The sequence below is a fragment of the Halichoerus grypus genome, chromosome 13 (assembly GCF_964656455.1).
Source record: "Halichoerus grypus chromosome 13, mHalGry1.hap1.1, whole genome shotgun sequence".
Taxonomy (NCBI): domain Eukaryota; kingdom Metazoa; phylum Chordata; class Mammalia; order Carnivora; family Phocidae; genus Halichoerus; species Halichoerus grypus.
The window spans coordinates 26,598,700-26,616,451 of NC_135724.1; the positions used below are offsets into that span (position 1 = coordinate 26,598,700).

Sequence of the window (17,752 nt, forward strand, 5' to 3'; positions counted from 1 at the left end):
CGCCCCTGAGTCATGGTCTTTTTCCTTTGTCATTTGCTGCTGTTAACATAAAAGTGTTCGTGGGGTCTGTGTAGAATTGGTTTTCTGATCCCAAGTTGGAACACTAATGGGAAGAAAATACACTGCAAAACCTGAATCTTTCTGCTTTATATCCTGCCATTCTTTCTCCTGATCTGTATTAAAGTGACAATCTAGCTAATAGGTTTACCTCATGGCACATTTGGTGTGCTTTTGGCTGCTGTTCTGTAATAAAATTGTCTTATATAAAAATTGTCAGTGTTAATACAAATTGGATTTTATTAGCATATGCACTATTTTTTTGTTGCTGTAAGTTCCTGGAATTCAGTTATGGTACACAGTGATGAAGCATCCATTTTTTTCATAGAAACAGGGTAGTTATTTGGTATTATTACAGAAAATTTAGCATCAAATAAATAATAAGTTCAAAACTATGTCAGAAAAATAAAAGCCTCTGCAAAAATGTTAAGATATAAACTGCTAACATTAGGCTGCAAGTTCTGTGAATTGTACATAAATGTTGGCATATACTGACTATGGAAGCCTTCCAGGTTCAGTGTAAGATCCATGGTATATGGGTACTTTTCTGGGTGGGTTGACTCCAGTCACCCAGGCAAGGCCTCATATACTGGTATTTATGCTGCGTGAATTGACCCAAGGTCCTGCACCCAGCTTTGCAGTAGTAGAAACCTGACATTTTTGGTGCACAAGGAATGAATCTGTCTCTGGGGAGATCTGTGTTAATCAAGCTGTGTTAATGAAGCAAGAATCACAGCTCTTGGGTAGATAATTTCATTTATCTATTCTTTTTGCTATTGTCATATCTTTTCTTTTTTTTTTTTTTTTTTTTTTTTTAAAGATTTTATTTATTTATTTGAGAGAGAGAATGAGACACAGAGAGCACGAGAGGGAAGAGGGTCAGAGGGAGAAGCAGACCCCCCGCTGAGCAGGGAGCCCGATGCGGGACTCGATCCCAGGACTCCAGGATCATGACCTGAGCCGAAGGCAGTCGCCTAACCAACTGAGCCACCCAGGCGCCCCATCTTTTCCTTCTACATATCTTAAAAATCCTGTACTTATCTTAAAAATCCTGCCTCTCAATGCCATTACTTTTGCTTTATTTTAATTTTTTTTTTAAAAAAGATTTTATTTATTTACTTGAGAAAGAGCGAGAGAGAGCACAGGGAGAAGCAGACTCCCTGCTGTGCAGAGAGCCCAGCATGGGGCTTGATCCCAGAACCCTGAGATCATGACCTGAGCTGAAGGCAGACGCTTAAGTGACTGAGCCACCCAGGTACCCCACTTTTGCTTTAAAGAATTATCTTTTTAAAGAAATCATAAGAAAAAAACAACATATTCTTTTACCTTTACCACTAATTTACTGTTTAGAGTGATTTTCATTCCTGAAAATTTGGTTTTGAATTTGGTATCATTTCTTTTTATCCTGACAATTTCCTTTTATATTACGTGTATTGCTTATTTGCTTTCAAAAATTCTCTTGGCCTTTGTTTATCTAAAAGTCATTATTTAACCCTGTTATTGAAGGGTATTGAATTTTCCAGCGAGTTTTTTTCTTTCACCACTTTAAAGATGACTCTGGCTTACATTGCCTTTATTCATACTGTTTTTCCCTTGTATGTAATGTGTCTTTTTTCCTTGACTGCTCTCAAGATTTTATAGTCATCATTGGTTTGCAGTAGTTTGATTTTGATGTGACTAGGTATCTTTCTTTGTATTTACTTTGTTTGAGCTTTGATCGGTAAGGGCTCCCCCTTACCCCATAAGTTAATCAGTATTCTTTCATTATTTCCGAAACTTTTTTTTTTTTTAATGCCCTGTTTTCTCCTTCTGGGACTCCATTTGTACCTATTTTAGACATTTTGAGGTTTCTGGCTGGATAGACTGAGTGCTTATACCATTAACTCTGATTGAAAATGCAGTGTGTTCACCTCTAATCTCAAAGGTTATTGAATTTGACAGTTAAGAGGTCATTGGTGACCTTAACTGTGGATAGAGAGTGGGAAATCACCTTAACTGTGGGTAGAGAGTGGGAAGTGAAATCTGTACAATAAAGAGTTGAGGAGTGAATAGGATTGAAGAAATGGAGGGACTTACTACTGTAGCTGTGTGTTTGTGTTTTTTGCCCCATACTTATGTTTGTGACTTAGCATTTTGTTTCATTTTTAGGCCGTCATAAGCCACATTCCTCTTTTTCCCCTCTTTTTTTAAATGTTCTGGGAAAATATGAGCCACTTTATGACATGATTTCTAGGCACATAATTGCTATAATAAACTGTGCGTAAAGAAAAGTGTTTTACTCAAGGAGTTAATATTTTTCTTGATTTGTTGTGGCTTGTGGATGGAAGGCCTCTGACATTGGATATTTAACTGGCATCTTGTTTATTTATCTTTATGTATCAGGAAAACTGTGGCCAGTAACACACACAAGAGCCATTTTGCCTTGTGAGTTGTTGCAGTACTTGTTAGGAAGCAGAAGTTCTCTGTATTAGCTTTTGCTTTATTTTGTTTTAATGCGTGCTAGAACATCATTGAATAATACATCAGAATAAATGTGTTACAAAGTTCTTTGTGAAGTAAGTAGATTTCAGTTTTTAATAAGATAGTCAAGGATGACTTCATTAGGTAATTTTTTTAACTAGATATTCTTCTATATATAAATAATTATGTATTTTCATTTGATCAACTTAGAAGCTTAAGTTTAAAATTTTATATTAATGTTTTGTGTAGCTGAATATAAAGGATTGAAAACAAAACATGACAAAGAAATAAAACAAATGAAAGATCACCTAAATCTAGAATAGAGTTTGGGGGGCGGGGGTTTGACTTCCTCAGGTTTTCATTTGATAATGCTATAGTCAAGGATGAAATGTAATTTTGAACAGTTGTGTTATATTTTGACTATGTTATAATTAGTGTTTTAGAATAAAGACTAAATGCTTAAAATTGAGCCTGTTTTAGATTGACTTTGCTTTCATGATTCCAAGGTGACTGCAGTTTACTACTTCTTTATTTTGGAGTATTTTAACTATAAAAATTTCAGAATTTGACAGATTCTTGATCAGAAATGCATTGTTATTGCACATGGTTACATCCTTGGATTTGTTATCTTTTGGATATTGGATATTGGAATGTTATCTTTTTTTTTTTCCCTCCCCAGTTCAAAGCAGTATTCAACGATTTCAAGAGAAGTTTTTTATTTTTGCTCTGACACCTCAGCAAGTTAGAGAGATATGCATATCCAGGTAAGAGGAATGTTTGGAATATGTTTCTTCATGAATGTTGGTGTATTAGTCTGCTAGGGCTGCCACTACAAAGCACAACAGACTGGGTGGCTTAAACAACAGAAATTTATTTTCTCAAAATTCAGGAGGCTTGAAGTCCAAGATTAAGGTGTCAGCAGATTTGGTTTCTCCTGATCTCCTTGGCTTGTAGAGGCTGCCTTCTTGCCTCACTTGACCTTTCTTCTGTGTGCCTGTGCATCCCTGGTGTCTCTTCCTCTTATGAGAACACCAGTTATATTGGATTAGGGCCCCACTCTTATGACCTTATTCCCATCTTCACATATGGTCAGATTGGGGGGTCAGGTCTTCAACCTGAATTTTGGGGAGACACAGTTCAGTCCAAAGCAGTTGGACTATTGTTCATTAAGCAAGCATAGTATACACTGACTAAAGTTAGCTAAATATTTAATAAACAACTCTGTATTAAAAAACAGCTTTAACCTTTGATTAAAACCCCAGCTTATTTTTTTGAATTACTTTTTGGCAATAACTTTTTTTAATGAAAATTTTATTCCAGATATAGCAACATAAAAAAGAATTTGTGACAACAGCCCAACGATAGGATGTCCATAAACTTTATCATTCAAACTGAGGCACTTTAAGAGTGAAAGTAGACATCATGTTCTTACCCAGAAAAATTATTAATAAACTGGCACTGTTCTGAGCTGTGTGGTCACCTAGACCATAAAATTAGTAGAAATCTGAAAACAATTATGAAAAGTACTCTTAGCTTTGCCGTTTAGAAAAATTGGAGAAACTTAAAATAGACACATTTATAAAGAGCAAATGAACTAAGTTGTAAGAGGAAAGAAAAGGAAGTATGTAGTGTATACTTTTCCAATTAAAAATATAGTCATCTTGGGGCACCTGGGTGGCTCAGTCATTAAGCATCTGCCTTCGGCTCGGGTCATGATCCCAGGGTCCTGGGATTGAGCCCCACATCAGGCTCCCTGCTCCGCGGGAGGCCTGCTTCTCCCTCTCCCTCTGCCCCTGCTTGTGTTCCCTCTCTTGCTGTGTCTCTCTCTGTCAAATAAATAAATAAAATCTTAAAAAAATATATATATAGTCGGGGTGCCTGGTTGGCTCAGTCATTAAGCGTCTGCCTTCGGCTCAGGTCGTGATCCCAGGGTCCTGGGATCGAGCCCCACATCGGGCTCCCTGCTCAGCAGGAAGCCTGCTTCCCCTCTCACACTCCCCTTGCTTGTGTTCCCTATCTCACTGTCTCTCTCTCTGTCAAATAAATAAATAAAATCTTTAAAAAATATATATGTATATATAGTCATCTTTGGTGTTAATATGTATGTGACTCTTTAAAATTGCATTCTTAAAGATTTAGTGTAAGAAAACGGAGGCTTTAGGAGGTTAAATGATTTTTCTGGGATTGTAGAGTTAAAAGTAGAAGAGTTGAGCAAATTAGAGGTCTTTTGCTTCCTTTCAGCTGTTCATTTGAATGCTCATCTTCTCTGAGATGTTAATAATTTACAAAAATAAGGATTCTGTAGTTAAGTTTTAGAAATTCTGTATTCACAATTACATAAGTTCTTTAAGGTTAGATTGGACTTTTTGGTCTTTAATATCTTCATCTGCCTAGTCAATCTCTCAAGATGGTGAATCCAAACTTAGGGGCTTCACGTCTCTTCAAAGCACACTAACATCTTGAGGTTGCTCTCTTTATGTGGAAGAGTCTGGGGCAGAGTTTTAGATTCTTTCATTAATCATATCACCTTTACTAATACATGTATAGGGTGAGAGTGCTATTGTCAAAATCTCAAATGATTGTATGTTCTGACCCTGTAAAGTTTGATCTCTCAGAGTATTGCATAGATAGACTGCCTCTTCCACAGGCAGGAGAAAAGTGTTGAAAACTAAGATTTAAAAAAAAAAAAGACCATACAAGGATTAGTTCAAAAGATCCAATATCCAGAATAATAGTTTCAGAAAACAGAAAATTCAGAGGAGAAAATTATCAAAGAAGTAAAATGAATGTAGCCTGATGTGGTTCATTTTCACCAGGAGCAAGAAGATATTGCAGTGAGTTTTTGTAAATTTGGAAGTACTTTCAATCTTGGGGATAGTAATAAACCAACTAACAAATAAGTAGAATAAATTGAAAATTTTAAAATTATATTTATATTAAAGTTATATTTTATATCCAAAACCTTATTAATATTAAGTTTTATTTGTTATTCAGTGATGACCCCTTGCTTGAGATCAATGTTTACTGTGTATTAGGTCCAAAGCACTATATTATATAACACATCCACTCTTGTTAGTGAACCAGCTCATATACATAAAATGATCTTGGCATTGCAAGGGGTCAGATGAAGAGATCCAATTTTAGTAATTACAGATAACTGATTTATAGGAGGATGAGGTTACTATTAATGTTGGTGGTTTGGGAAAGCTTCAGGAGTGTTGCATGGGTCTTTGAGGGAAGGAGATTATTTAGAGTATGTTAGATTTAAAGATACAGATTTCAAGATACATTTTTAAGTGAACAAAACAAAGCATCAAAATGTGAATAATATACTACCAGTTGCCCTAAAAGGTATGTGTGTGTGTAATTTGCTCAAGTGTTTAAAATATGTCTGGACAAATAAGATCAGCTGCCTCTGTACAGGGGAATTGGATGGCCAGGGCCAGAGTTGGGGTAGTCTTTTTTATTTTATATCCTTTTTGTATGTTTTTGAAGTTTGAACTATGTGAATTATATTAAGTAGTCCAAAAATGAATGACTAAAATTTAAATCTCAACTAAACATTTTGATCATGTTCTGGAGCTGGATCGTAGTAGTGGTTGTACAACAGTGTGAGTATACTTAATGCCACAGAACTATACACTTAAAAATGGTTAACATGATAAATTTTATGTATCTTAGGTATAAAAATTAACAAAATAAAAGGCTATTTGTAATCCTCCTTTCAAAGAAAACAAATCACATACACATATAGACAAAGCCTAAGATTTTCAGTCATATAATTAAATAATACAAAATCTTCTTCTTCCTAATAAGTGGAAGTGAAAGTTTGGTACCCATTACCTAATTATCAGCATTTTGGCAATGTGTATGTAAACCCCCCTGCCTTTTTCTTGAAATATTTTTTTAAAAGATTTTATTTATTTATGAGAGAGAGTGAGAGCATAAGCGGGGGTGGGGGTGGGGCCAGGGGAAGAAGCAGACTCCCCACTGAGCAGGGAGCCAAGGGTATAGGGCTGGATCCCAGGACCCTAGGATCATGACCTGAGCTGAAGGCAGACAGACACTTAACCGACTGAGCCACCCAGGCGCCCCTTTCCTGAAATACTTTAAAGCAAATCACAAGCATCATATAATTTCAGCTGGAAATACCTCAAGATGGATCTCTAATTAATTCTTAATATAGTCACAGTAAAATAATAATTCCTTAATATAAAACAATGACTAGCCCATATTCAAATTTTCTTAGTGTTTCAGTATTTAAACATGGCCCATGTAATTACTTTTCACTTCTTTATCTCCCAAGATTTTTTAAGAACTTTACTTTGAAGTAATTATAGATTTCTAGAAAAGTTAATGAAAATAGATATACTCTTTACCCAGCTTCTCTTAATATTAACATCTTGCATAACCATAGTGTAATTATCAAAACCAAGAAATTAACCTTGGTATAATACTGTTAACCAAACTATAGGTTTTATTCAGATTTCACCAGTTTTTTTTTGCTAATGAACCTCTATTCCTAGATCCAATTCAGGATCCCAAATTACCTTTAATTGTTAGTGTCATGTTAGTCTCTTTCAGTCTGTGACAGTTTCTTAGTTTTTCTTGTCTTTCATAAGAACTTTTGATACTTTTGAAGAGTCCTGGCCAGGTATTTTGTAGAATATTTTTCAATTTGGGTTTGTCTGATATTTTGTCATGAGATTATGCATTTTTGGCAAGAATACCTCAAGTTATATGCCCTTCTTAGTGTATCATGTTGGGCTACATAATATTGATACATTTTATTTTTGGCAGTGTTAACCTTGATCACTTGGGTAAGGTACTCTCTACTAGATTTTGGCACTATAAAGTTGCTGTTTTTTCCTTTGTTAGTAATAAATATCTTGGGGGAGATACTTTGAGATAAGGCACATATTCTGTTTCTCTTCAAATTTTTGCCCAGTGATTTAGCACTCACTGATGGATCTTTCCCTTCAGCAGTTACTTTGTCATAAACACTCTTGTGTTCCAGTGGTGTGATTTTCTGTTGTCCTTATTCTTTTTCACATTAGAGTTATTCTTTCATAAGGAAGAGCTGTCCTTTCTCCCCCGTTTACTTACTCAGTCATTTACTTGGTATCTGCGTAGGCTCTTGAGTACTCTGGATTATAATGCAGTACTATGATAATTTGTGTTGTTCAAACTGGTCTACCTTTGGCCATTGGCTGATCTTTCAGGTTGGCTCCTGTGCCCTTTGGTATGTCTCTATCTATTTCTGAGCACTACTTTACTTTTTGGCACCACAGAATGCTCTAGGTTCATTTTATAATTTCTCTGCCCCAGTTCTGGAATTGATCACTTCTCTAAAGAGCTCTGTTTCCGCTCTTATAGTATTTCTTACCACTCTCTTTGAAAAAAGCGGTTCATTGACTTTGTAGCATATTACACATGCTGGATTTGGATCCAGAGGTACTTCTTGTGGTGTCATTTAACTTCTCTGCCTGTGGTTCTCACACTTTGCTGCAAATTAGAATCACCTGAGGAGCTTTTAGGAATCTGAATACCCATGTTTCGTTCATATCAATTCAATTAGAATCTCTGAGGTTGGAACCCAGTTTTTAAAGCTCCCCAGGTGTTTCCAGTGTTTAACAAATTTGAGAACCACTGCTGTGCATCCAGCTTCTCCCCTTTCCTGTAATGGTAGTAAGGTCTAAATGAGGCTCAAATACATCAGGTTTGGGTGGTTTTGTTCTTTTTATATTACGTCTTGTGAAGATTGATCAGTGAGTTCAGTTCTTTTCTTGGTTTTAGCACTCCCCTTCCATTTGCTACTACTGCCTCCCTGATCATGCTGTCTCAGCTTCTCACACTGACTTTTCTTGCATGTTCCCAGGAATCAATCTCTGATTCTCTTCTCACTACTCTGTGATAGTATTCATGAATGTGCTTTGTTATTTTTATGTTGGTGGCTGCAAAATCTCCACTTCGCTCTAGAGTCCATATTCACTGTCCCTACTTCAATGACCCATAGGTACATCAAACACAGCACATTCAGAATTGAACTTGCGTTCCTCCCAGACTTGCTTTTGTTCTTTCATTTATTCATTTAGTCTCACAGCATATATTTATTTACTGCCTATTATGATCCAGGCAATGTTCCCGGCACCAGGGGTGCAAAGTTGAAAAAATAAACTGGCTTCAAGGAGATTTTTGCTTGGTATATTTCCTCCCACTACCCGTTTCATTAATGGCATGGAATCTGCCCAAACAGAGCCCTCTTTGCATTATCCCACACTTCATCCACCAACCCCTGTCAGTTTGCTGCACTCCACTGATCCTTCTTTTATGTCTCTTTCACAATTTAAAACATGATGCAACTCTACCCTTGAGGGAGGGAGCTAGCATGGTCTTTGCAGTAATACCAACTGGAATGTGAATTCTGGCTCAACCACTTAGGCTTGTCTTTATGCCCCTGAGTAAGTTACTAAAGCCCGCTGAATCTTATTTACCCAATGTAACATAGGAAAAATAATCACCACCTCACTCAGTAGCTGGGGGCATTGAATGTCATAACTTGCTTTACCTCTTACCCTGGTGAGTAGCAGTTGCCACATTCCAAAATCTGGGCCCCATCCTAGATGCTCCCCTTCTGTATCCTGCCCTCTGTATCTAGTCAGTCATTGAATTCTGTTTTTCTGCCTAAATATCACTCAGTGATGTTTATGTTTAAGCCCTCATCTTTTGCCGGTACAATTGCAGTGGTCCCCTGACTCTCCTGCTAACCGTGTAATCTTTCTAAAGCCCTTCAGTGTTTTCTCTCTTGTGCTTAAAACCCTGGAGTGAAGCTTGTGAAGTCCACACTCTCTTGCCTGGCAATTCTCTTCAACATCTTGTTCTGCTTGTCTTCTGTCTCATTGCATCTCCTGTCACTCTACTCTTACCCAGCAGCTGAGCTATCACAGCTCTGTCCCTTTGCATATCCTCTTCCTCCCTATTCTGCTTGGCAAACCTGAGGTATATTTTAGGGCCAGTTCTAGTCTCAGCTTTTCTTTGATGCCGTTTCCAGATTTCCCCAGACACACACTGTCTCACTGTACTACATACTTATTTTCTATTAAAGCTTCATTGCATTTATTTGACTACTTGAATTTACAGACTTGATGACAACAACATCTTACTCCATTTTATATTCTCAAAGCCTGTCACAGTGCCTGACATATAGTAAATGCCTGCTTTATATTTGATGAATGAGATGAACATGTGAAAGTTCCTAGAACAGTGACTGGCAGAAACTGAATGTCAGAAGATGCTTACTCATTACACTTCATGTTTGTAAAGATATATAGCACATTGCATTTCCCAGTTTATGTTAATTTCCCTTACTGGCATAAAGTATAAATCCTTAGGCAAACTATTTAAAACCCTTTATATCATTTTCCCTTCTATCTTTCTAGTTATGTCTTCTGCCATTTCTCTTTTTTCATATTATGTTTCCCAACCCAACAAGAGTTTGTTAGGTATCTCTGGTTGATCTTCACCCTTTCCTTTGGCTGAGAATCTGCACTGGTGAAGCTACTGTTAATGCTAGAAGTGTGTCTAAGTAGAAATAGGCAGAAACACTGCTGTATAAACCTTACTTTCTAGTTTGATTGGACTGTGATAATTGCCTTGAGCTTTTAAGACAAAGTTAAACTTGCATCTTTTCTGTAGCACCTATTTTTTGTAATGTACTATCACCTTTGCCACATTTTATTTTAGTTGTATGTATCTGTTACCTACTAGCATGAGACCTTTGAGAGCAAATATTTTGTCTTTATTTGTTGCTGAACCAGCACCCAGACTGTGAAATGTTTCTTGATTTACATGAGGGGAATGATAAGGGTTACTCACAAGAGGTCAGTGTTGTCTAGGGTATGGGGATGTTTTGAATAGACACTTGAGAAGGGTTGGAGGTTACCGGCGAGGGAAAGTGGAAGCAGAGTTAATAATAATAGCAGCCGGCTGCTCACACTTGTTGAGCACTTTATACGTCCAGGCACTTCACATGTATCATTAACACATTTAATCATCGCAACAACTCTGTAATTTTCCATCTTTAATAGATGTAGAAACAGAGGTACGGACAGGTTAAATAGTTTGCCCAAGGTCCTACTGTTTGGGACTGTAGAACTCAAGCTGGTCACTGTGGTGCTTTACTGCCTTCCAGTGAACATAGTGAAACGAAGACTGGCCCAGTTAGAGCAAGGTGAGGGCAAAATGCACTCTTAAGAAAGGACTGATTTCTAGTACTCTTCTCTTTGACAGAGTCCAAGATTGATGATAATGGCTAAGGACAAAACTTCTACACTATAACGTGCGTTCATGTTACTTGGGGATCTCGTTAAAGTGCAGATTCTAATTTTGTAGGTCTGCAGTGGGGCCTGAGATTCTGCATTTTTGACAAGCTCCCAAGCAATCACAATGCTGCTTCACTGTGGGTTCCTTGGTGGCAAGGCTTTGGAAGGTTCAGTGCCAAAAATATTTTATATGGGACTCTGTTAGGTTCTCATGTAGAAATTCTAAAAGGTTCTGTGTCCCTTAATTGGATACTTAATTATAAAGTTGCCATGGTACAGAGATGCTGAGACTCTAGGCACTTGTTCTTCATTTTGGTTCTATATTAGAGCCACCTGCTATAAAAACTAATGCTCAGTCTGTATTCCAGACCAATAGTCTAGTGAGTGGGTCTTTATATTCTTTAAAAATCACATGATTAAAATGCTCAGCCAAGGTTAAGAACCATTATGAGCAAACAAATTAATTTATTAAACTCTTTTAGAACCGAGGGTGCTTCTTTTCATGTTAACCAAATCTGTTTCCTATTGAAATAAATACTGCATCACGAAAGTTCCTGTGAATTGACAATACCTTAAAACTGCTGTAAAGACACGACTAAATGTTGAGTAAATGAGGGTTAGTATCACTATAGCATTTTGATTAAGGCTTGTGCTGTTGGTAGGGTAGCATTCATCTTCAAGAATAAGAATAAAAATATTAATAATGCTTTTTTTCTGGTGAGAATGTTCCTGTGAATTCTCGTTGTGCCTTCTCAACCCAGTTTATTTCTCTTTCCAACAGGGATTTTTTGCCAGGTGGTAGGAGAGATTATACAGTCCAGGTTCAGCTGAGGTGAGTTTGAAATTTTCTGTTAATTTTATACTTGCTAACTGTGTGCATATAGTCCTGAACTTGAAATATGTAAACATGTTTGGGTACACTCTCTAAGAATAATTTATGGGTTTTTTTTCTTTTCTTTAATGCAGACTTTGCCTGGCAGAGACAAGTTGCCCTCAAGAAGACAACTATCCCAATAGTCTATGTATAAAAGTAAATGGGAAGCTGTTTCCTTTGCCTGTAAGTTGCTTTTTATTTACCAGGCTTGCATGTAAATGTAGTCTAAGTACTCACAAGGCGAAGAAACAGTGACAACTCCGTACCAATGAGTATTCTTACTATCCAGGTTAAATACTGTTTTCCACTAGAGGGATTCATGACTCCTTGGAGAAATGGCTGATTCCAGGTCTGGGGGAGATGGAAAAGGTGAGCCTGGACCATCTTGTGCCGGGAAGCAGGGGCGCTGTGAAAGACTCTTAGGATCATACCAAACGCATAATAACAGGTCATGACTTGCATAGATAGGGCAGCATGTTGTGGTAGTTGTCTAAATTAGCTGGACCTTCTCCATGGATGAGATGGTAAAAGGCAGAGGCTGCTGAGAGCGACTGGACATGGAGATCAACGATTCCAAGTTTGGGCCTTGATGTGCACAACTGGGGGGTAGATGCAACGGTATTTGACAGCCCATTGTTTAAGCAGTGAAACAATATATGGGCTTCAGCACTTGGGATACATGCATGCATGCACACCCATGCGCACAGTGGGTACAGTTTCCGGCCTGATAGATAACTCTGGACTCTCCTGTTAGTCACATCTTAAAATAACACTTAATTGTTGAACTGGATTGTATATCTGTCTCCACTGAGGCTTGGAATAAGTCAGTAAATAAGTGCAGCTGTGTAGAAGGCCAGCAAAGCCATAATCAGAAAAGTAGGAGAGCATGGCCTGTTTGTCAAGCACTGCAAAGTGGAGGTGCATTTAACCCAGGACATGCTTTGAGAACAGTGATTTCACGAGGATGCTAAGTTGCCATTTCAACAACAGAGACTACAGAGAAGGAGATGGGGGAACTGTTTAGCATCCCTGCTGAGCACAAGGCTTCGCTCTGGAAAAAGTATATGAGCAACACTGATGAATAGCTGAGCAGGCCGGACAACATGGTCTAGGACTCTGGGCTCTACCAGAGCCAGATGATTGTCATTGAGCCCCCCCAAAGTGAAGACGGCCCATGGCCAAAGCCAACACTTGTAGTCAAAGATCTGACTTGATTGTCAGGAGTCCTGTTTTGTATCTTCGTAGGCTGTGGATTTAGAGACCTGAGAAGTACCTATTTCATGAATTTTAAAGAGCTTGAGCAATACTGCATGGTTGCTGCCTCTTTTTGAAAGATGTCTGTGGGGGCTGAAATCATTTGAGATAGTCCTTTGGGGATGAACGGGGAAGTTGCAGAGGCGGAGTAGATGTGGTCAGGAGGAATGCTTACATGACCCCATGCTTGTTCAAGACCCAGGTGGGACATTTTGCTTCTCAGGTTTCTGGCAATGAGCAACAGTAGATTCTTAGGAGCTGTCTTTTATCTGGATAGATCATACAAAGATCTGAACCAAGGAAAGAGGCAATTTTCCTTGGAACTAAAGGCCACCCAGTGCCAATGGGTGTCCACATGTGTGACGAAGGAATCCTGGGAAAATCACAGATTGTGGAATGCCTCTGTGCACACTTTCCATGACTGTTCATACCCAGTTTTCTTTGTCTGAGACATGTTAAAATTTCTCTGACCTTGGCTTTTCCTGTTTATCTCTCTCACCACCCCTGAAAGATCTAACCGTGAAGATCTTCTTGGTATCTAGACCTGCCTTGAAGACCTGTTCAGTATCAAATGACTGTGCCAGTGATGGGGGCTCTCTGAGATGTGTGAGGTTCTACCTAAACTCTGGCACTTGCTGCAGAAAACATGGTGGTTACAGTTCCACAAAATACTCCAAATGGAGCAGTGTTATGCTTTGGGATGATATCTTCATCCATGAGATCTATCTATGGATACCTCTGAATTTGTCACTCTTTCAATCCTTTTGAGAGAGGAGAAATTAGAGTACTTTCTCTGGTAGATTGTTACTCAGTCACTGTTGGTTTCTTTCCCAAAGCACCAGCTAATCCTTCAGTACTTATATCAGGCTGTTTGTGAACATACCAGTTACTGTGTAATGAGTCTGGCCCTCTCCTCTAGAGCCTGGGGCCTGCAGTGGCTCCAGGGGCTCTGTGAAGGAGGTGAAGAAATAGAGCCTTAGGACAAAGGTAAAGATGGATTTCAAAAACAGAAAGCGGGGTGGGGCAGGGGGCACTTTCCTGACCTGATAGGGTTGTCCCAGAGATCAAACGCCAGCCTTTCCCAGAGAGGCTTTTTGGCTCTGTGACCTTCTGTGGAACAGCTGCCGGTGCAACTGATAGAAAACTCCTTAAACCACCTTTTGATCCACAGTTGCTACTGATTGGGATAATGAAATATGGAGCCTTTACTAGCATGAAGCAGGTTTACGAACATCATATGAATGTACTGCAGCCTCAGAAGACCTTTTGGACCTCCAGTGACCTTTTGGAAATTAATATATTGAGCTCCTCACCACCATGGAGATCCTCAGGGACTTTGTTGCAGTTGTAAGAAACATTGACAGGTCACAAAGAAGTTTGACACGCAGTCCTTGCCCATGATCCTAGTTTATTGCACAGCAAAATCCTAGAGGAATAAGCTTGACACAGTCATGGAATTTCCCATGAGAACTATGAATATATTTGAATTTGTGTCCTGGAACCAGTCCCTCTGTGTAGATCTTACTGCAGTATCCAGTCATTATGGAACGAGGATACTGCATGTACAAAGAGAAAGCTGAATGAGAAATGGCATTACCTTGATAATAGCAATGTGTCCCTGGATTCTTAAGGGTCAAATAGTGATGAAAGCAGTTTCTGTGCTGTTTTACCCATGTCAGGATGAGTTTTAGGAGATGCCTTCATGCATCGATTTTCCAGATCCCTTAACACAAGGACAGCAGTAAGCAGCTCATAGCAGGACTTGCAGAATGACATGTGCAGCATGGACAGATACAAGTGAAACCGTCTGAGAGTATCTCCCTTTCCCCGTCTTTGGCTCCCAGGGCTGCCAGTGTACCAACTGATGGCAAGATGAGAAAATTTTATGTTTTTAAGGACAGAAGAGAGGGAAAGAAAAAAAAGACCCTCTTTGCTTAGAATGATTTTGAGGGGCTGAATTATATTTCTTTTTAACCAGATTTTGAGAAATTTCTGTAAGTCTGTGGAGCCGTAAGGTTGGGGGGGGGTGTCATAGAAGTGGGTTGACAGTGGGGAGTATTACTTGTAAAGTTGATGAGGAATTCAGCTGACGTCAGGCTGACCCCTCTATGGATACCTCTGAATTTGTCACTCTCAGTCCTTTTGAGAGAGAAGAAATTAGAGTACTTTCTCTGGTTTCAACCTGAGGGTTGAATAGGTAAAGACTGTTTATGAGCAAATATATATTGAATTGGGTGATGGGTATATGGGAGTTCATTATACCTTTTTCCTCTTTTTTTATATGTTTTCTTTTTTTAAGATTTTATTTATTTGAGAGACAGAGTGGGCGAGCAGGGTGAGGGGCAGAGGGAGAAGCAGACTCCCCGCTGAGCAGGGAGCCCGGTGTGGGGCCGATCCCAGGATTCTGGGATCATGACCTGAGCCAAAGTCAGATGCTCAACCGACTGAGCCACCCAGGCGCCCCATCTTTTTTTATATGTTTGAAAATTTTCAATAATAAAGACATTTGAGGCAGTTGGGAAATTTGAATATAGACTGGATACTAGGTAATTTTTAAGAATTATGGTTAATTTTATAAGGTGATATTGGATTTTTTGTTTTTGAAAGGTGTTATTAAAGCTGTGTATAAAAGTATGGGTCAAATAGCATTGTCTAGAATAAATGTGTATATGTGTGGGGTGTGTATTTTTCGGTGGGCTGGGGGTGGAGCCAGAGGCAAATGAAGCAAGATTGGTAACATGTTGATAATTACTGAAGTTGGCTGGTGGGTAATTTCCTCTATTTATGTCTATGCTTGAAAATTTTTATAATGTACAGTAAAAAAAGTAAATCTATGTTGACAGTATTACAGTAGTGGTAGTAGTAGTAATTAGAAAATTTCGGGGGGAAATGTTAAAGGAATTAATGCTGTCAACTTTTGTCCCAATTACAGGTCAGGTAGGATGTCATCACAGAAAGGTTTTTGAGTATATCTTTTATTGGAACGTTAGGTTGAGACTGACAGATTATCTTTTACTGACTCTTCCAGCAGCCTTTCTAAAGAAAGTTTTTAGCTTTGCTCCAGAGGTCCCGTCAAATGAACTTATGTTTATTTTTGCTTTAGATATGGAAAATTGTTAGAAATGTGTTAAAGCTACACATTTATGTTTTAGAAAATTGTAATTATATCCTGTTCTCAATAACCAGGTAATTAATGGCTGAGTGGAGGTGATGGTAATGGTCAAAAGGAGAATACAAGTTAATAGATAACTCAGAACTGCCAGTGAAATCAAACTAGTCAGGTAGGGTATAGAGATGGATTTAAAATACTTGAGGTGGCTGAGACTAGTACCAAAATTGATTTTGAATTTGTTAGTATCTCGTTCTTGTAGTCACCTATTCTCCCCCTTCTTGTTGCTCTCTTCCTCTGTCAGACTGACTTAAAACATTGTTGCTTGGTGTCTCCGATTCCTGTTTAGGGAGTTTACTGTTTGGTGTGAGTTATTTTTATCATCTTGGCAGACCCTGTGCCATTGTTTTATTTGGTTAACCTACCAGCGAACATACCAGAAGACAGAATTAACTTCTAGGCTAAAAACAAATAAAAGTTTCATTGGAATTATCCAGAATGTTGATATTCCTTACGCTTTTTGCTCATTGAACCAATTCCTAGAGTCTTTTTTAAGAGAATGAATTGTTTTTGTCTTACTTCACTTGAACAACTTTAGGTGGGCATAACCTTCCTACACGTGTATGCAGGCACACACACAATTTCCCTTTTCCATAGTGTAATGGCCATTGTGAAGTTATGCTCTTAGCCTGCCTTCTTCCTTGCCCAAACTGTTTTTAATGATTTTCAAAGTCTTGATGCAAGTTGTAGATTGCAAGTTAGGTGCATTCCCACTGAATAATTACTATCCTGCGAGGCAGTGAAGGAGGTCCCTTAGTTGTGATAGAATGTGTTCCTTAGCTCTGTTGTGTAATGCCACCAATACTGTATTTCATTATTTCCAACATGCATATTTTTAACATCACTAGAATCCAAAGGTATCTTAGAGTTGCTGATGACCAGGTAATTACAAGCTGTAATGTACTGTCATTGCGTATATTTGTATAGTCTTGATATTATTCCTGTGGCGTGACTGGTTAGCTATGCTCCTTTGGTTTTTTAAGCAACATATGATTTAAGAACATTTTAAGGAAGGTTCACAAATCCTGGTTGTTGTCTGAAAAGCTTTGATCAGTACATTCTCATAAGGTCCAGATTGTATCAGCAACACATGCAGTTAACTTAAGGGTATCAGTGATCTGCAAGGAAATCTGAGTGACGCTAGTGGGGTAGAATATAGTTTTAAGAAATACTTGTATCTCCAGAGCTCTTAGTGGCATTTAGGGAGATACCATGAAACATATGCATTGATGACTGAGTGAAAAGTGATTCAGAAGATTTTTCTGTATATTTAAAAGGAATATGTTAGCCAGTTCATTTTGCTTATATTTCTTTGCTATGCATGCAGGAATAAGTAGTGATATGCTAGTTTGTATCATTAACTGAGTGTTTTTTTCCTTCTCAGTGGTACACAGTTAAATTACATCAGTGGCATTTTAGATTCAGTGAAATATGGTTATCTGCTTTTCAATACATAGATGTTTTCACAGCTAAGAAATTTTAATTTTCTAAAAATTATTATTTTAGGGACACCTGGATGGCTCAGTTGGCTAAGCGTCTGCCTTCGGTTGAGGTCATGATCCCAGAGTCCTGGGATCTGAGTCCCATTTCAGGCTCTTTGCTCAGTGGGGAGCCTGC

General features: G+C 38.3%; 1 protein-coding gene across 10 annotated transcripts in view; it reads left to right on the forward strand.

The window, feature by feature from the left end:
• PIAS2 (protein inhibitor of activated STAT 2) overlaps positions 1 to 17,752 on the forward strand; it is a 90,641-nt gene that overhangs the window by 33,459 nt on the left and 39,430 nt on the right. For all 10 annotated transcript variants that reach the window (XM_036107612.2, XM_078060371.1, XM_078060372.1 and 7 more), the window contains 3 exons: positions 3,197 to 3,281; positions 11,620 to 11,670; positions 11,805 to 11,895. In XM_036107612.2, the coding sequence (XP_035963505.1) occupies positions 3,197 to 3,281; positions 11,620 to 11,670; positions 11,805 to 11,895 (227 nt within the window). The remainder of the gene's footprint in view (positions 1 to 3,196; positions 3,282 to 11,619; positions 11,671 to 11,804; positions 11,896 to 17,752) is intronic.